Below are 20959 nucleotides of genomic sequence, written 5' to 3'. Positions count from 1 at the left end.
GTGAACATAGCCTAAAGGGGTATTCCAACATAAAACTAACTAACTCCTTTGGATAGGGGATAGAGGATTGTGGGGCATTTCCAGATAGGCCCTCTGCTCCTTTGTTTTGAATACAGCCATGGGTACGGCATGTGACCCCACAGCTCTATACATTCTCTATGGAGCCACTGGAAAGAGCCAAGTGCTGTACTTGTCTCTCTGGTTGCTCCATAGAGAATGTCTAGAGTCAAGGGTCACACACTGTAACCGTGGCTGTATTTAAAACAAAGGAGCCGGGGGCGGATCTGGAGATCACTGGGTGGTACAGAGGTCTGACCTTCCACGATCTCGTACTTTTCCCCTATCCTAAGTTAGTTTTATGTTGGGAAAAATCTTAACCCCTAGACAACCAAGGACGTACCTGCACGCCTTGGATGACTGTCCCCAGACGACCCTGGGCGCACAGGTACGTCATGTGTTGTGAAGCGCACTTCGGAGTGGAGCGTGCTTCATAGCAGGAGTCCTTCACCGTTAATGGCAGGCTGCAGCGACGAGATCACAAAGTTTAAATGTAAGTCACAGGGGCAGCTCCTGTCACTTACCGATCAGGACCCCTGCACTCACACTGATCGCTGTGTCGGACCACTGGAGGTCTCTTACCTTCCTCTGTGCGGTCTGATCGGTGATCTGCTCATTAAGTCTGCCACAGGCAGGCTCAATAAGAGAGCGCCTATTATACTGATCAATGCTATGCCTATGACATAGCAATGATCAGTGTATGCATTCTGATGATTGCATGTAAAAGTCCCCCAGGGGGACTTAAAGTGTGTAAAAAAAAAGAAAGTAAAAATGTTTTTTACAATACCCCAAAGCCCCTCCCCCAATAAAACTTAAAATCACCCCCATCCCATAATATAAATAAAATATATAAAAATAATTGTATAAACAAACATATTATATACCGTAGCGTGCGTAATTGTCCAAGCTATTAAAATATAACAATCGCCATCCCATATAGTGAACGGCGTAAACGAAAAAATTTATAAAAAGTGATCAAAATGTCTGATCTACACAAATATGGTATAAATAAAAACTAGAGATCATGGCGCAAAAAAGACACCCCATTCAGTCCCATAGGTGAAAAACTGTTATAAGTGTCACAATAGACCCATTTTATTAATAATTAATTGCAAAAACAAAAGGATTTCATAAAAAATATATATATAACACAAGAGAATTTGTGTAAACCTGCATGTGGTTGTGTTCGGGCTGGCCTATAGAATAATGGTATCATGTAGCTTTTACCATATAGTGCATTACGTAGACACAGGAACCCCTCAAACGTTACCATTTTGCATTCTTTTTTCCAATTTCACCAATTTATATTTGCATAAATAATATTTTTGAGGCTTCTGTCATACATGTTATGGTAGAATGAAAGACAAAGTACAACTATTCCTGTAACAAACAAGCCCTTACATGGCCCTGTAGATAGAAAAATGAAATTGCTAGAGCTCTTAGAAGGGGTAGGTGGAAAAATTGAAAGCGCAAAAATGAAAATTGGCGCGGTCCGCTGGGTCATTTTGGGCCTGGTCCTCAAAGGGTTAATGTATAGGTTTTAGAAATTCAGCCTATGTGGCTGCTGTGGGGTTGTGGGAAATAGAGTACCCTATCTGAGCTCTATCACCTACTTACTTTCCTCCATGTATGCCAATCATTGCATTGAGCACTGGGGTCACTCACATACACCCAGTAATCACAGTACATAACTCTACATTTAGCCTGATAACAGGGGGCACTAGACTATTCAATCTCATAGTACAGTAAAAGGAAATAGAATAGACATTACATTTACTTTCCCTTTTTGGTAAAGATGTTGGTACAACATTCTGGCTCTAGTTTCCATTATTTGTAATATACCATCTTAGTGGTGTGCATTCCCTAAAGAGCATCTAGGGGCCATCATTAGGGGTCTGTAACCTGTCATTACTAAAGGGGGCATCACTGGCCCTGATAACCTGGGTACGTGGAACATGTAAATGTTCTGCCCAAAAACTATTTATAGTTAACATCACAGGATCTTTTTTATTCCCTTGTTTATTGACCTCACAGGGATATCCTTGTTATTTGTACACTGTATGATTGTATTATTTTGGCACTATATGGGCCACCTTAAAGGAAACCTGCCATTGCTTTCATGCTGATTGAGTCACAAATCATCAGGATAGGTTGCTTCTGCCTGCTTTGCTGACCTGGCTTAGGTAGAACTTTCCCTATAACCAAACTGGAAGAGATCAATGAAGGCTGGTGGGGCCGGGAGCTGCCGCCAGGCACCAACCCAATGATTCATAACTCATGCAGTATGAAAGTAATGAAGGGAAATCAATAGAAGGTTCTGTAGATGGGCCAGTGGTTAGCACTGTTGACTTGTAAAGCTGGGGTGCTGGGTTTCTCCCACACTCTAAAATTGTACAGAATTTGAGTGTAACCCTACTAAAGAAAGGGTCTGATTTCTGTTCAGCGCTGCAGAATATGCTGTTAATATATAAGTAATATAAATGTATCCTTTAAGGTTTTTTTTGTCGAATAAATAAATATTTATTTTTACGTGTCTTTTGTAGAGTTGTATAACTTTGTGATAAAACTTAAAGAATTTTGCATCAGGAACTGCAGGGCTGCACAAGCCCTGGTCCGGACACAGTTTTACACTAGCTATTCTAAAGCATGTTACCCTTACATTACACTTGGGGAAGCTGTCTGTTTCAGAAAGGCTGCAGCCATAGCAGCTTGTAGCAGAGTAAGCAGGGATTGACAGACTACTACACTTTGCTTTGGCTGCAGCTCTAGAGACACAGATTCCCCAAGTGAATAGTCTATTCGAATGCAAATATGCATTAGAATAGCAATCAGTGGCAGCAGTATGTAAGTATGTCAGGATCAGGGCTTGAACAGCCCTGCAGTTCCCAACAGGGCCATTGATGGCAGTAGGGTGGCCATGTCACCCCCTTTCTGCTACCAATCACTGTAAAATGTAAAAATTAAAAAATAATTGACATTTTATATAGCTTTATTTAAAAAAAAACAAAAAAAAAACGCATTTTAAGTCACTGGAATACCCCTTTAACCAAGGAATGACCAGATAGAACTTGACACAACTTGACACCAGAAGACAAAAAGTCAAGAAGTTATATTTACTAGTGATGCATGTACAGTTTAGTAAGATGTGATTGCAGCAAAGAGAAGGGGATTTTCGTATGGTTTTGTGTTAGAGGCATACATAATCCCAGACTCCTATAGAATACATATAGTCACTTATCCCTTCTTCTTATTTATAGGAGACAATGCAGATACTGGAAAGGCGCCTTGAAGGACACCGGCATTATGAAAGTCTCTCCGATGCCCTGAATGACAAAATGACAAGTTTTTATGAGGAGCTTCTTAATTTTAGCCGCTCATCACGGGAGAACGTACCGTGCGAGCTGAAGAGACAGAAATTACAGGTGCAATTGTCTGTGATAATACAGTCCTCAATAGAACATTGCTCAATTAGGAAGGCTCCTGGATATGTAACCTTTGAAATACACTTTATTCAGGGAGAAAATTGTCTTGAAACAGGGGTAGTTAATTTTTTTTTGTATCCGAGTAGCCCTTTTGCAATGCAACTCGGGTCATTTCTCCTCAGGTAAAAAGCTTATAAGAAAGTCACAAAGGGAAATTCTAATGTCTGATACTTCTGAGAAAGGATATGGGAGCAGCCAATCTGTCCAAATTCTACCTCAAATGGAGCAGTTATCCTCTTCTGCTTTTCAGCTGGACCCTGACATATTAATGCTGCTCTCTTCTATGTAAATCGAAGCTCCTCAGCGTTCCCTCTTTTACTACTTTTTATCTTCACTCCTGTTTCCTTCCCCTTCACTTAAGTCACTTTGTTTTCTTGGCACTGTTCATCCCTTTTTAAAAACTTTTTATGCTGTTTTTATTTCTTCATAATATTCCTCTTTTCTTTAGTTCTCCATTTGTTTCATCTTTTGCAGTTGTCACTTTTTTTAGACATTTTTTAGCTTTTATTGCGACTTTATATTCTGCAAATAATTTAAAGAGAAATGGCACCCTCATTATTTCCTTTGTTTAACACCAAAGGCCACGTTCACACAACATAAAGTTTTATTAAACAACGGCCGTTGTTTAATGACAGTGGCTGATCCCTTTAATTACTATGGAATCCCAGCTGGAGTGTACACACTCTGTATACACTCTGGCTGGGATTCCATGTGGCTGCAGAAAAAACTGACATGTCAGCTTTGTGCTGCCCCTATTCATTGAATACCAGCCGCACAAAATTGACTGTGCACACAATGCACAGCACTACCCCTGGCCTCAGGTTGTGTGTAGTATTACAATGCAGCTCCATTGAATTAAGTGGAAATGAGCTGTGAAACAACATTCAGACAAGAGTGGTGCTTTTTCCTTAATAATGAGCCATGTTTTTTTAGGCTATGCCCACACCATTTATTTTCAGGTACATAAAAACTCTTGCATTTAAAAGCAAAGTGAACCACACATTTTCAAGAAATGTTTTTATTTCCTTACAGAATGTAATATTTTGTTTTATGTATTTATTTTCTGTTTATTTATATCATTTTTTTTTTTTTTGGGGGGGGGGGGGCAGGGGGCATTTCCTTTGTTTTATGTTTTATTTTTACTTTTCATGCAAATCAGGTCTTTGCAGCTCTCACAGCACAGCCCCCCACCCCCCAACGCCACAGTTTAACACATTAGCACCACCTCAAGTCCCTTCCTCCCCCGGGATGCAGCAGCTCTCAGAGTGCGCTTCAGCCCTCAAAGCGGCCCCATAGCAGCTGTGTGGTCTGCCTCCATGGTAGCTATGCCACTGCGTGCACCTCTTTATACAGATGTATAAATTGCGACCATAAAATTTTATGTCTCAAAAAACTGTGTGAACATAGTCTAATACTGTGTTAACACATTTCAGTTGTATTGTGGCCATTTCATGATTGACCTAAAACAAAACCTTCACCTTGAATTCAATGGGAGCTGCACTGCAATGATTGGTGACACTACTACACATTGAGCAGAGACAACTGCTTGTGTGCATGCCAGAGAAATGCTTCTGCCAGACAGTTGAGTGTAGGAAGTCAATACACACTGATTAGTTGGCCTATACTAAGTATTAAAAAATAAAAAAAAAACTTTAAGTCAAAGCAGTACACTTTTTTATTTTACATTATTATCTTGTTTATGTCATTCAGTTTTTTTCCCTATACTTTCTGTGTTTTAGGCATTACGTGATCAATATGAAGGTTTGCAGAGCGATCTAGATCAGGTGTCTCAACTAGCAGAAAATATAAAGCTGACGTCATCTTCAGAGGCAATCACAAGAGTCCAAGTGGCGATGGACATGCATCGGAGCAAAATAAGAGGATGCTTAGAACGGATAGATTATCAGGCGCTAGTGATAGAGCAGCCTCCCATAGTTGAGAAACCGAAGGGGAAGAAGACTAAGAAAGGGTCCAAGAAAAAGTCAGAGCGTCACCGATCAACTGAGGAAATGTCACAGGAAACTACAATAAAAGTTAAAGAGGACTACTTGGCAAAGGCCACAGTCTCGTCTGTAGTTCAAACTCCTGAGCAAACTACAGTCCAACCTGTGGTGGATGTTTTACTGCAGGATAGGACAGATCATTTAGTGCAAACAGTGGAATTGATAGCACCAGGGGAAGCCTCAGCACAGTCTGCCCAGGAACCTATTGGGCGTTCTACAATGGAGTCTGCTTTAGAGCCTTCAGTGCAGACTAGAAGGGAAGATTCCCTAGCGCTTACAATGAAAACTCCGGCACAGCCAACTATGGAACCTTCAAAGCATCCTGAAGAGATAGGACTGTCTACACAACCTGCACTTGTGCCTTCAAAACAAACTGCTCTGAAACTATCAGACCAAACTACAAGAAAATCATCAGGGCATCTTACAGTAGAACCAACATTGCAGGATACAGGAAAACTATCTGGGAAGTCTACAGTAAAACAATGTGTGCCGCTGACTAGAGAACCACCAGCGCAGCCGATAGCAGAACTATTTATGCAGCATCCTGCTGAACCATCAGGGCAACCTACAGAAGACCTGTTTGTCCAGTTTACAGGAGAACAATCAGTGCAGCTAATGGTAGAAACATCTAAGCAATTGAAAGTAGAACCTCCTGAGAAGCTGACAGAAGAAGCATCAGTGCAGCCAACAAAAGGACCATCAAGGCAGTCTACTATAGTGCAGTTTACTGTAGAAAAGCCGATAAAGCCAGCAGTAGAACCACCCGAACAACTGACAGTAAAACTACCAGAGCAGCCAACGGTAGAACCCTCAGAGCAGCTGAAGATAGGACCATCACAGCAACCAACAGTAGAGCCACCTGAGAAGTTGACAGTAGAACCAGCAGAGCAGCCAAGACTAGAACCATTAGAGCAGCCTACAGAACAACTATTGGTACAGCCTTCAGTTGATCCATCAGTGCAGCCTACTGTAGAACCAATTGTACAGTCAGCAGTAGAACCATTAGTGCAGCCTAGAGTAGAACCACTGGTGCAACCTACAGAAGAACTATTAGAACATCCTGATATAGAGCAATCAGTGCAGCCTACAGGAGAACTATTAGAACAGCTTATCGTAGAGCCATCAGTGCAGCCTACAGTAGAGACACCAGTGCAGCCTACAGTAGAGACACCAGTGCAGCCTACAGTAGAGACATATGTGCAGCATACAGTAGAGACATATGTGCAGCCTACAGTAGAGACATCAGTGCAGCATACAGTAGAGACACCAGTGCAGCCTACAGTAGAGACATATGTGCAGCCTACAGTAGAGACATATGTGCAGCCTACAGTAGAGACACCAGTGCAGCCTACAGCAGAGACATCAGTGCAGCCTACAGTAGAGACATCAGTGCAGCATACAGTAGAGACATATGTGCAGCATACAGTAGAGACACCAGTGCAGCCTACAGTAGAGACACCAGTGCAGCCTACAGCAGAGACATCAGTGCAGCCTACAGTAGAGACATCAGTGCAGCATACAGTAGAGACATATGTGCAGCATACAGTAGAGACATATGTGCAGCCTACAGTAGAGACATCAGTGCAGCATACAGTAGAGACATATGTGCAGCCTACAGTAGAGACACCAGTGCAGCCTACAGTAGAGACACCAGTGCAGCCTACAGCAGAGACATCAGTGCAGCCTACAGTAGAGACATCAGTGCAGCCTACAGTAGAGACACCAGTGCAGCCTACAGCAGAGACATCAGTGCAGCCTACAGTAGAGACATATGTGCAGCATACAGTAGAGACATATGTGCAGCCTACAGTAGAGACATCAGTGCAGCATACAGTAGAGACATATGTGCAGCCTACAGTAGAGACACCAGTGCAGCCTACAGTAGAGACACCAGTGCAGCCTACAGCAGAGACATCAGTGCAGCCTACAGTAGAGACATCAGTGCAGCCTACAGTAGAGACACCAGTGCAGCCTACAGCAGAGACATCAGTGCAGCCTACAGTAGAGACATCAGTGCAGCATACAGTAGAGACATATGTGCAGCCTACAGTAGAGACACCAGTGCAGCCTACAGTTGAGACATCAGTGCACTATTCAGTAGAGCCATCAGTGCAGCCTATAGTAGAGACATCAGTGCAGCATTCAGTAGAGACATCAGTGCAGCATTCAGTAGAGGCATCAGTGCTAGGATCTTCATTGTTACTTCCTGGAGTAGAATCTTTACTGCAATCTCAAGAAGAAACTCTATTGCAACCTTTAACGCCACCTACAGAAGAAGCTGTGTTGCCAAACACCATAGACATTGATGTGCTGCCTACAGTGGATCCTACCTTGAAGTCTCCAGTGGTGGATTCAATTGAAGATGCAGCTAAAAATAGAGTAAATGGGTCTGTTAGGCTTGCTATAGATTTAGCACAAGACTCTCGAGTAGAACCAGCACTGGAAGCTGTAGGACTACCAACAGCAGAAAGCTATCAAACTCCAGTACAACCTAAAGATAAACTTACCCTACAGACCACAGAGAAACCCAAAGATCAATCTACACTAAAGCCTACTGGCACAGAGAATGGAAAGGAAAAGAAATCGGCAAAAAGCAAAAAGAAGAAAAAGGTAATATCAGGCTGAAGAGGCTTTTTTGTTGTCTTTTTATTTTTATTTTTTAAAATAGATAGATAGAGTAAACGATGATCTGCAGCACAACAATAGAGTGAAAAAACGTGACGGTTTATTTCCAATTTCAATACATTCACAAAGTGCAACACAGCAAAACACGACGTTTCGGCGGGGTAACCGCCATTTTCAAGTGCAGTATAGTGAACTCAATTGCTCATTTAAATATTCACACATCAATACAAAAAATTGCGTCCTTCATTCATAAGCGCTAGCGATGTTTACAGACGTCACTGAATAATCAGCTGCACTGCCCAGTGGTGAGAGGCTCTGCCGATCCTCCTCCCAAAAGGATGAGCGGTCAGCGGGTAGGAAGCCGAGACTCAGCAGCCGCACCACTTCTATAACACGGAGTGACTGTCCATAACGGCTGGTAATCAGCCCAGTACGGCCAATAATCGTTTGGTGTAATAGGGACTTTACAAATAATAGATTGTGATCACATGGTTATTGCCATTCAACATTTTATGTATTCTTATCTCTTTTTTTTTCTCTCAAAATAGTTAGCGGGAAAACAATCAGTAGAAAGCAAAGCGGGAAAAGAGCCCATAACATCCATGAAAAAGAGAGACACAAAGAGTCAAAGTGCAGAGGTAAGAATTAGTATTGAAGTGTGCAAAGATGTAGCGCTAAAGTGAATCTGTCAGCTGCAATTCACAGTCAATGAGACACATAGTACCTTTCGTGTATCTGTCTGGGCATCCAGAACATTTTTCTCCAGTATCAAGTGTTAGGGCCCTATTCCACGGGCCGATCAATAATGTAAACGAGCGCCGTTCTGCTAGATCAACGCTCATTTACTGAGCCTATTCCACGGCCCAATGGTAATTTATTACCGATGTCCTTGCAGCACTTGCAGCATATATTACCTAACAGGGCTTCTCTACCGCTCCGTCTTCATCCTGGTCCCGCTCGCAGCATCAACTCCGGAGCGGCCTGACTGAGCGGTCAGACCGCTCAGCCAATCACTGCCCGCGTTTGGTCCCGGCCTGTGATTGGCTGAGCGGTCTGACAGGTCAGTCAGGCGGCACCGAAGCTGCTGCTGCACGTTGGACCGGGATGAAGACGGAGCAGAGGAGAAGCCCTGCTAGGTGATGTATGTTTCTTGAATCGTCATTCGCCCGCCGCGCATCACTATTCCACGCAGCAATGCGCGGTGGGTGACCGATGATTTTAGGTTTGGGCCTAAATCAGGGGCGTAGCTAATGTCTCCTGGGCCCTGGTGCGAGATGCCAACTTGAGCCCCCCCCCCCCTCCTTTCACGACCAAGTGATGCTATTGTTGTGTGTGTGTTATTCTGTACTGTACAGTAATGGAGAGGATGGGAAACACAAGGGCTGACAGAGACTGCAGGGAGCAGGAAGGAATGAGCAGGGCAGATGTGGGCACATACATGCAGCACTCTCTGTCCGGGGAGAGAGGGGTTACAGCTATGGAGAGATTACCCCCCCCCCCCCCACAGTCCTGTCCCCTGATGTAAGCCCCAGCCTGAAGGGGATCTGCTATGATTTGGTAGGTGTTTAGAGTACAGTGCTGTAGACCCCGCTATGCAGGCCATGCCCCTTCTCCACTCGCGCTCCCACCCAATACAGGAAGTTCTTAAACCAAAGCAATGCTCTTAAACCAAGTCACAATTTTGAAAAACTGTGAGCTCTTAAACCAAAACGCTCTTAAACGAAGTTACTCTTAAACCAAGGTACCACTGTATGTATATATATATATATATATATATATACACACACACACACACACACACACACACACACCAAGACAGATATTACCTATTACCGCCATACTGTTACCGACCAAATCCTGTATACTGAGACCAATATTACCAGTAATACCAGTATATAGGGAGGAAACATTACTGCCACACCACAACCACTACCATCACCACCATATTGTTACTGACCAAATCCAGTATACTAAATCACCTCATCCAGTCATATAGAGGTGGCCCCAGCTCTACACAGGCTCTATACACCATATACATTACTGTGCAGTTATATCAGGTGACTCACAGGAGACGTCTTTTCTGATCGGAGTTCTTTCCTTTTCATCTTCTTCTCCATCTGTCCTGGGCCGTTATGAGAACTTCTCCGAGCCACGAATCCACAGAATCTGCCAGACAGACATATTAGGCTCCACACTCTGACACCATCTCCATCTCTCTACACACTGCACATCTGTACTGTCCCCTTTACACCCTCATTTAGTGGGTAGCCCTGACTCTATGTGACCTCCTAATAATATATGCCCCCCTCTGTGTATTCCCTCTCCCCCTATGTTGCCCCCCCCCAAATAGATGGCCCCCTCTACCCCCTCCCTTATAGATGGCCCCCTCTACCCCCTCCCTTATAGATGGCCCCCTCTACCCCCTCCCTTATAGATGGCGCCCTCTACCCCCTCCCTTATGGATGGTCCCCTCTCCCCCCACCCTCCCTTATAGATGGCCCCCTCTCCCCCCACCCTCCCTTATAGATGGTCCCCTTCCCCCCCCTCCCTTATAGATGGTCCCCTTCCCCCCCCTCCCTTATAGATGGTCCCCTTCCCCCCCCCCCTCCCTTATAGATGGTCCCCTCCCCCCCCCCCCCCTCCCTTATAGATGGTCCCCTTTCCCCCCCTCCCTTATAGATGGTTCCCTTTCCCCCCCTCCCTTATAGATGGTCCCCTTTCCCCCCCCCCCTCCCTTATAGATGGTCCCCTTTCCCCCCCTTTATAGATGGTCCCCTTCCTCCCTCCCTTATAGATGGTCCCCTTTCCCCCCCCCCCACCCTCATAGATGGCCCCTCTTTCCCCCCACCCTCATAGATGGCCCCTCTTTTCCCCCACCCTCATAGATGGCTCCTCTTTCCCCCCACCCTCATAGATGGCTCCTCTTTCCCCCCACCCTCATAGATGGCCCCCTCCTTTCCCCCACCCTCATAGATGGCCCCCCTCTTTCCCCCCACCCTCATAAATGCCCCCCTCTTCCCCCCCACCCTCATAGATGCCCCCCTCCTTTCCCCCCACCCTCATAGATGCCCCCCTTTCCCCCCACCCTCATAGATGCCCCCCTCCTTTCCCCCCACCCTCATAGATGCCCCCCTCCTTCCCCCCCACCCTCATAGATGCCCCCCTCCTTCCCCCCACCCTCATAAATGCCCCCCTCTTCCCCCCCACCCTCATAGATGCCCCCCTCCTTCCCCCCCACCCTCATAAATGCCCCCCTCCTTCCCCCCCACCCTCATAAATGCCCCCCTCCTTCCCCCCCACCCTCATAGATGCCCCCCTCCTTCCCCCCCACCCTCATAGATGCCCCCCTCCTTTCCCCCCACCCTCATAGATGCCCCCCTCCTTTCCCCCCACCCTCATAGATGCCCCCCTTTCCCCCCACCCTCATAGATGGCCCCCTCTTTCCCCCCACCCTCATAGATCGCCCCTCCTTTCCCCCCACCCGTACAGGCTGATAAAAAAACAAAACTTAACTCACCTGACATCGCGCTCCCACGTTGATCCTCACTCCTTCGATCTGTCCCCGGCTGTTGCGCGGCTGCCGGGGGTGTCGCGTCTTATCCCCGGCAGCGCGCGCATCCCAGAACTCCCTGCGCGCCAGAAACCGGAAGTCAGGGCCCAAGGCGCGCAGGGAGTTCTGGGATGCGCGCGCTGCCGGGGGTAAGACGCGACACCCCCGGCAGCCGCGCAGCAGCCGTGGGAAAGACGGAGCCAGACTCTTGTGACCGCAAGCAAAACAATATATATATTGTTATAATGTCCACAAGCACAGGGCACTGCAACACTTGGTGCCAGCAGTTGGGGGCTTGATTAAAACCTTCTTAATAGCTAAACCAATAGAAAAAGCCACAGCACTCCAGAACGGTGAACTTCCAAACGGTGTTTTACTACATATACAAAAATACCGATGCAACATTTCTGCTCCACCTGCAGCCTTTTTTCAAGCATAAGTGAACATAACAAACTGGTCCTATAAAGGATGTGACATTATTGTGCCTCGAAGAGCTGGATCCAGTAATAGGAAACTAGGAAAAGTTTCCCAGGACTGGATCCATCTTCTTCAGGCATTCAGAGCAGAGCGGCACAGAATTTAAAAGCAGGCGACTGCTGAGCTAAGGAAGCGCTTTGCTGTTTTAATACTGTAAATTTGCTCATCTTTACTGATAACGATAAAGAAACTGACCTTAAGGATATGCATACATCCGTGCTGTTAGTTTCATCATCAGTGCAGTGCATACTTACCAACCGCGCTGCTTGTGATCCAGCATCAGGCTCTCCAGTCCTCTGGTCTTTGCTGCCACCACCAGAATAACTGACAGCCAGAGGAGGCATGGCCTGAAGATACAGCCAGCAGCCGAAACTGGGTAGAACAGCCAGATGCTGGATCACAAGCAGCGTGGATAGTAAGTATACACTGCTGCTTGTGATCTAGAAACTGGCAGCACAGATATATACATATTGGGTCAGCGACCAGCCAGTTTGGCTGTTGACTTCAAAATTATTAGCCATCATTAACACTTCTCCCCATGTAATAGAGGATGGATGGCTGAAGGATGATTAAAGCAAAGAGCCGCACAAATAATCCGATAATTGTTCCTGCAGTCCTAGTCACATGATAACGGAGCCATATAACAGGCTTAGTAAACAAGCAATGATTGATGAGATCGGCACACTTTTACTAAGCATCTTGGACTGTGTAATAGCTTGGGCCCACTGGGGGATCCTCTTGTACTCCAGTCCACGCTTGATCCAAGGGTCTTATTCAGTTTGTCACCGTTGTTATAGTTATATACTTTAGTAAGAAAGTTACTTTTTGTATTATTGAGCGATTCCTCATCAATGCTATTTAATCCTCTGAATTTATGACAGAGCGTAGACGGTGAAAGTATTCACAAAGAGCACTCTGTAGATCTGACAGACAGCTCGGAAAAAACTGCTGGGAAAAAAGCATTAGAGGAAGTGAACGCAGGACAGCGAGAGGCCAGTGGTCAACCGCAGACACTTCTACAGGACTGTAATTCCTACACACGGTAAGTACAGGTCACACCGCTGAGCTATGCCTGTGTTAAAAATATTAAATGCTCGGCATGGTAGATCTGCATAAAGAGTTCCTCGCAAAATTCCCTGGGTGAATCACAGAACCATTATCAGAATAATGAAACTGTCTCATTTGTGACATTCTACAACTAAAGATAACCACCGACAGCGGAGACAATTTTGCCTCCTCGGAGACTGAATTATTATTTTTTTGGGATGATTGGGGCTAAAAGAGGAAGTGGCTCTCTTATATTCCATTTACTTGCTTTTAACTCTTTCAGCTCATGATAAGGTTGAGCAGAATTCATGCGCCTGTGTACATCTTTGTACATCGCAATGAGATTACATTTACAAGTTTTAAAGTTAGAGGTCTGTTCACATTGTCGTCCAGGGCTTTTATTGGGATTTCAAATAACATCTAAATAAAATCAATGGTATTTATCAGAATGTCGTAAACAGGAAACATTTTAGCAGTCCTGGCCACTTTTTAACCAATAGCCAAGGCCGACATTGGCCCATTCTCAGGATTGCTAAGGGTCCAGTGGCTCAACCCTTACCCATGAGCAGAACTATAGCTATAGCAGCTGCCATAGGGCCCAAAAAGTCAGGAGTAGAGATGAGCAAATAAACAGTAAGGACAAAGCGAAGCGCTTCGTTTCTATCTGTATTCCGCTCATCGGGCTGCGGCACTCTGAAGTGTGCTCCGCTCCGTACCACTCCTTCCCAGGTGCTGGAAAAAAAGATGGATCCCATCCTGGGAAACTGGGAGAAGATTCCCAGGACGGGATCCATCTTTTTCCCAGCACCTGTGAAGGAGCGGCACGGAGCAGAGCACACTTCAAAGTGCCGCACCCCGATGAGCGGAATACAGATAGGGAAGAAGCGCTTCGCTTCATCCTTACTGTATATTCGCTCATCTCTAGTCAGAAGATACATTTGGGAGAAACAAGATTGTACTATGTATAAATTCAGGTTTACAACCACGGCCGTTATTTAATGAATTAACCTATCACATTCATTACTATGGAATCCTGGCTGGAATGTAAACGCTCTGTATACACTCTGGCCCGAATTCTTTGCGGCCGCACCGAAAACTGACATGTCAGTTTTGTGCGACCACTATTTATTGAAAAGCGGCAAATAACTGACAAAGCAAACAATGTAAAGTGTGGCTCTGGAGGCACTTAACATTGTCGGCTATAGTGAATTGGGATGCTGCTATACCAGAATGTGCTCGCATCCCATTGAAAAAGAAATGAAGTTCATCCGGCCGGTACTGCACTGACACCGACTGTTTTGTGACATGGCTGTGTCACAGAATCAGCAGTAAAACAAAAGGAATTTTGTCAGCTCACCCACTCAGCCTTGCTTCACCTGATATATGGATCTCCGTGATTTGAGAGCTCGCGGGTGCTGGTATTGGAGACCGCAACCCGAATCATCCAAGATAGGAAAAAACGTGTGCATCCGCAGCTTCATAAAAATCAATAGCTTTTATTCATCGTCACAAGACATAAAATAACAAAATGGTTAAAAGACACGCGTGTCTTTTAACCATTTTGTTATTTTATGTCTTGTGACGATGAATAAAAGCTATTGATTTTTATGAAGCTGCGGATGCACACGTTTTTTCCTATCTTGGATGTGTCACAGAATGGTCGGCGTCATACCTAGTGTGAACCCGGCCTAAGGGTTGAGTAAAACAGGCGGAATTCCACAGCGGGGGCTGCCTGCCTTCCTGCCTTCCTTAGTGTGTCAATGGGATTACATGTCATCACCTTTAAGTGGAGAGCAAAGGAACGCAAGGCATCACATTGAGGCATCACAAAATTCCGCGGAAGGGGCTCCACCGTGGAATTCCACCTGTTTTACTCAGTGTGAACATATCCTTATAAGGAATAACAAGTTGACTTTGAATTTACTACTATTTGGGTTCTCCTATATAGAGCAATGTTATCCATACCTTTTATTATTGCAATAGCCCTTTGAATTCTAGTTATACCCCTCTCCCCATCAGTTACAATTTATTATATTAAAATTCTATAAAAGCAAGTTTTCTAAAAACCCTAATATAGATTTAACATCATCACCAAGATTAGATCCGGGGGATTTGGCCCCTGGACAGCATAGTCTAAGAGGGTCTCCTGTCACCCCCCTCCCCCTCCCCATATATAGATCATGCTTACCCAGAATGCCATGGGCTTCTTATACCAAATGCTGTCAGTCAAATCATGGCAATGTACATGCTGTTTCTCTGCAGAGAACTAGAGACCTCAGTAAAGGTTTTGACAATCAGCGACAATTACGCCTCGGGTCTGATAACCACAGTGGAAGAAAGACCAAGAGGGGCTGAAACCTTTCCAGACGGCAAGGAGAAGCTTGAGGTTCAGGTAAGGATTCTGCTTGTGCCGCCTCTAATCTCCTGAATGCATATGCCAATGTCCGTGCCGGGCTATAATTAGTCGCAGTTATATGTTTAAAGTCGACCTTTACTTTCTATTTGGCTTCTTTCAATTTTCATCTAATATTGTGGTGGAAAACCTCCAGGTTTCTTAAACTCTTCACTTTTCATAAATGTCAAGAGATGTTCCCATTCTGTCACATTTGTAAACTTTGATACACACATTTTTACACTGTGTGGGAATAACTTGTTGGACTTTATTGTTGCTTAATTGTTACTATGTAGTTTTATACCCCGAAGAGCTTTCTAAAATATACAGTATATCCACTATTGATTTCGTATTGAACTATAAATTAAATAAATTCTGGTTTGACAGTGGTCTGAGTATAGTGCCAAGTCCTATGGAGTCTCATAGCCCATGCAGTGTTTTACAGAAAAACATACAAAGTAGTCCTCCTCCAAAAAGAAGAGAGCTTTCTCTCTGGTGACACCTATTACAGGTAACACCCCTGCAAGTCAATGACAGTCCACTTTAAGAGCCTTGTAACATGACTGGGGATTATTAACCAAACCACAATCTCTCCAAAAAGGATAAGTTACCCATCTATAGACAGCTGTTTCAGGGCTGACTAGGAGAGACAGGGCGGGCGTCAGCACAGGGCTTACCTGGGCAGGTTCTGGGGCCCACAGCACCTCTAATGGCTCAGAGAGGGAGAGGGGCCCAATGTTCTAATGTTCAAGGCGTTCACTGTAGTAGAGAGTAATGGTATTTGCACACTGAACACCCGTCATGGATTCCGCAGCTCACACCCGCTCATCCTTCAGGGGGACGGCGGAATCTGGCAAACCATAGTGAAGCCTATGGGAGCAGCGGCAATGCAAGCTTAGCTGGTATGCTTCGCGAGCTGCACAGCAGCTCTATACTGTGCTGCTGGGAACCATATGAGCACAATTGTGCTGATTGGTTGCCTTTAAAGTGTAACTATCAACTTTCGCTGCAGGCAGTATACAATGGCAAAATCCTGCTGCCGCGCTCTCTGTGTAGGTGGGTGCAACCAATGGCGCTGCTAAAAGAGTTCTCCGGCCTGTGCTGGCACAGTGAGCGCAGCGGCAGGATTTTGACTGTGTATTCTGCCGCCACCAAAAAATGATAGTTACACTTTAAAGTTCTACCTCAATTCCCTATTCACATTAATGGGTGTTTTGGAAGCCTACAATCAACTTTTTAAAGAGGTAATCCTCTGGACGCCCAGTACCAACACTATTCATCTGTCACCATTGTCAACAGAGCTGAAGCAAACAACTACAGACATTGTGTAGTGTCCATGTTGGGTCATTGAAGTGAATGGGAGGGAAAAAAAAATCAGGATCTGGGGCTCAATTTGCATTGATATGTATGGGACCCTCAGATAGTTGTTTTGTTCTGGTTCCATGCACTCAGGAAGCCACTGAAACCTGTTACCAGTCTAAGGCCTTATGCACACGTTCCGTAATTTATGGATACGTATTTACGGATCCGAGTTAGTGCACATTGATGTCTATTGGGCTATTCACACTATTAGTAGCAGAAATGGATGAAAATCAATCCTGAAAAAAAAAAGGACATGTCCTAGTACGGACACGGCGCGGACCCTGATTTTTTTTACGGATCCTCTCATTGAAATCAATTGTTTACGGATTGTTTAGGGATTGTAACATTTTGGCATCCGTATTTCCGTAAAAAATACAGATGAAGTGCATTGAAAAGCATTGGAGTAGTAACAATGGATTTACGGAAATACAGATGCAATACGGATGCAATACGGATGTCCAATCTGTAAATTTTAGCGGGTTGTTTCAGGACCAGAAAAAATTACTGAACGTGTGCATAAGGCCTAAGCTTTGCCCAAGTGAACTCCATAAACTGCAAAACAGGTTACCAGGTGTTACATCAAGCGCAGGTTCACTGCTACATGTCTGATTCTTCCACATCAATAATTCATCAGTTATTCTGGTTATTAGTTGTAAATCTAATTACTATTCAGCTTGATTTACAAATGTTTTTCACTGCATATTTTTTTGCCTTTTTTTGTGCCAACCAAGGTGTTGTGCAACCTTTTCTTGCTGTTACCCTTTTAAAGGGAACCTGTCACCCCCCGTGCCGGGGTGACAGGCTCCCGACCCCCCGTTAGAGCACCCTATACTCACCTAATCCCACCGGGTCCCGCTTCTGGAGATGGTCGGGTCACGGAGATATCGGCGCCCGAAGCCCGGCGCGCGCACTCCTCAGATGAGTCCAACACTCATAGAGAATGACGAAGCGCTGGACTCTCCTGTCATTCTCTATGAGTGTTGGACTCATCTGAGGAGCGCGCGCGCCGGGCTTCGGGCGCCTATATCTCTGTGACCCGACCATCTCCAGAAGCGGGAACCGGCGGGATCACGTGAGTATAGGGGGCTCTAACGGGGGGTTAGAAGCCTGTCACCCCGTCACCGGGGGTGACAGGTCCTCATTAAACTATCATTAGCAGAACACAGATATTTTATTTATATGATTTCCTGTATACGCTGATGCCCTATATAGAATATCATAGGGAATCAATATCAGAGCCGTCATTGTTCAAAGGACTACTCCGTTTAAAATATCATATAAGGGAATTGCTAAAAAAGTTATTATGACAAAGTGCCTATATTTTGTTGTTATTCCCTTTCATACCATGTTGTGCTTCTTATTTTGACAGTTGTAGACTTGTATATCATTCTCTTATTTCTCTTCACCAAACAGGACGGTGAATTGGTCAGTGATGGGCAAACCTCGGCTTTACATGTTCCAGGATCGTTACAGCCTGATGATTTCCAAGCACAATGTGAAATATTATCAAAGGAGCTTCAGCCTCATATTGCAGCTTACCACCAGGAGGCGCTGGAGATTTTCTCAAAAATTTCACTGATTTTGGGAGAGGAGCTCTTGAAAGAAAATCCCCTGGAAAGGCTTGCCTGCAAATTTAAGGTAATACACACGATAGATATAGATAGATAGATAGATAGATAGATAGATAGATAGATAGATAGATAGGTCGATCTAAATTCACTGTAGCATTAGGCTAAATTGCAGAATGTGGAGCACACTTGGGTCCATCTGAACTCTCTACATTTCATCACCAGTGGCTGAAGAAGTTGGATACAGCCCTGAGGCTGCCTGGACAACATAAATACAGCCATAGGCCATAGACTGTATCTGTGTTTTCCAGGACTCCCTAGGGCTGCATCCACCTTCTTCATTCACTGGTGATGAAATGTAGACAGTTCAGATTCAGACGAACCCAAGTGTGCTTGAGGTTCATTTACCTCTAGTAAATACTCAAAACACTGTTGACAGTAACTTGTCTCCAAAAAAACACACCCTTTATATATATATATATATATATATATATATATATATATATATATATATATATATATATATGATTTTCAGTTCCTATACAATCTATACTGGTTATCTTCTTTGAGAGGACTACCCCACAGAGGCCAATTTTTCAATGTATTCATGTAGTTTATATTTTACCAATACAAGACAAAAAAAAAAAAAAAAGAGCAATGTGATTATATACCATATTTGTTTAGCACACTTGTAACTATAAGGTCCACAAAATACTTGGAGCTGTAACACTACCTCAACATATACTGTATATGCTATACAAAACTACAAAAAAATTCAAAACTACAAAAAAATTGAGAAAATATAGCACAAAATATATATTTTTATTGAAAATTAAAATGACAAGAAGTTTTCTGATAAGCAGAAACCACTTATTTACACAATATAACATTATAACATAATTTTTCATCTATTATATTCTTACACTCACAATATATCAGTTACCCTTCCTATATATAACATCCTTCTGTTTTTAACTCATAAGCTGCAGATGGGACTAAGTAAGTAGTGTTAGTGGAGGCACCATCACGTTGCATATTATCCATACGCCATGTCTTTCTTTTTGAGTACTACTTGTTCCAAAAATGTTTCAAATAATATCCCATCGCTTTTAATTGGATTCATCTTAAATGTTAAGCGTTCAAAAAATGCTATGAGGAAATCTCTATATAGCTTTCTTTTTGAACTTTTCACTTACGATGGAGCGTCGTATCCAATACTCACAAAATATAGATACATGTAACTTTTTCAAATTCTTTCATTGATGCTAATTTTCCATGGAATTATCTTGTAAGTTGACTACTTCATTTCATACATTTCACCACCAAACATTACTTTTTGGCACAGTAGGATCCAAAGTGTTTGCAATTTTATCCCAGTATAAATATAATTGTCTTGTTTTGCAGCCTGGTTACAGTACGGAAGATACAGCAATGGGGCCTGGTAAGAACCCAGAGGACTTTCACATTGAAGACCTGAAGAGGAGCATGAGAAAGTTTTCCAAAGAACCTATCAAATTCAGTGTGATGGAATTAGACCAAGAGATTGAAGAAATAGAGGTAAAGATCGGTATTAGTTAAGCACGGTATTCACATTAGATTAGTGCTGGCCAGACTTGATGATATTGGCAGGTCTTTCAGACTACTTACTGTGTACAAGGGTCTCTTCACTCTCTGCATCTTTCATCTTATTATATGGTTTGGTTCTCAGGGAAAACATGGTGGTGCCGGAGAATTCTAGCAGAAGCTTACTGCCCCCCCCCCCTCCACACACACACTAGGGGCACATAGATAAATGTGCAATTGTATGGGGGATCAGCAGACATATTCTAGCTGTTGCCCAGGCAAGATATCATCTGACAGCTATGTATTGTTTATTGCCACATATATCTATCTTAAATAAGTAATAATAACAATTCTACTAGCTTGCCTGATTTAAGTGTCCAGTCTATGAACTATGAAAGTTTAAGTTAGTAAATGGGCTTGGATATTGCAGTACATAATACAATACAGTTGTAGCACTTAAAATGTATTACTTTAGTATTCTTTCATTATTATTCAATTTTCTGTGGCATTTTCTTTTTAGAAACTTTGCAAGGATGTCTCAAAACTACAAGAGTCATGGAAAAAGTTGAAGGCACAAGATGAGGATGCCCAAAGTTCTGCTATTTTACCATCAGACCATGAAGATCTCCTAAATCAACTAATGGCGCTAAAAGCTGAAAAGCAAAAACTACGTCAAGACTATATGGACTTCCAGAATGCCCTAAGTGCAGCCAGACTGTCATACCAAATGTTGGTGAAAGAGAAGGAAAGTCTGAAAATGTAAGAGCAATAGTCCTGAATTATTGTATGTAATTATTTTGGGCATTTGGATGATGGATTAGAAAACCTATTCT

At 43.8% G+C, this 20959-nt stretch overlaps 1 protein-coding gene across 4 annotated transcripts in view; it reads left to right on the top strand.

Moving 5' to 3' along the window:
* Positions 1 to 20959, top strand: part of SYNE2 (spectrin repeat containing nuclear envelope protein 2) — a 225701-nt gene that overhangs the window by 92782 nt on the left and 111960 nt on the right. For all 4 annotated transcript variants that reach the window (XM_069949162.1, XM_069949164.1, XM_069949163.1 and 1 more), the window contains exons 40-47: positions 3315 to 3479; positions 5279 to 8152; positions 8716 to 8805; positions 13076 to 13236; positions 15504 to 15633; positions 18409 to 18633; positions 19968 to 20120; positions 20647 to 20885. In XM_069949162.1, coding sequence (XP_069805263.1) covers positions 3315 to 3479; positions 5279 to 8152; positions 8716 to 8805; positions 13076 to 13236; positions 15504 to 15633; positions 18409 to 18633; positions 19968 to 20120; positions 20647 to 20885 — 4037 coding nt within the window. The remainder of the gene's footprint in view (positions 1 to 3314; positions 3480 to 5278; positions 8153 to 8715; positions 8806 to 13075; positions 13237 to 15503; positions 15634 to 18408; positions 18634 to 19967; positions 20121 to 20646; positions 20886 to 20959) is intronic.

The sequence above is a fragment of the Dendropsophus ebraccatus genome, chromosome 13 (genome assembly GCF_027789765.1).
Source record: "Dendropsophus ebraccatus isolate aDenEbr1 chromosome 13, aDenEbr1.pat, whole genome shotgun sequence".
NCBI lineage: Eukaryota > Metazoa > Chordata > Amphibia > Anura > Hylidae > Dendropsophus > Dendropsophus ebraccatus.
This window is presented reverse-complemented; position numbering and strand designations above follow the sequence as displayed.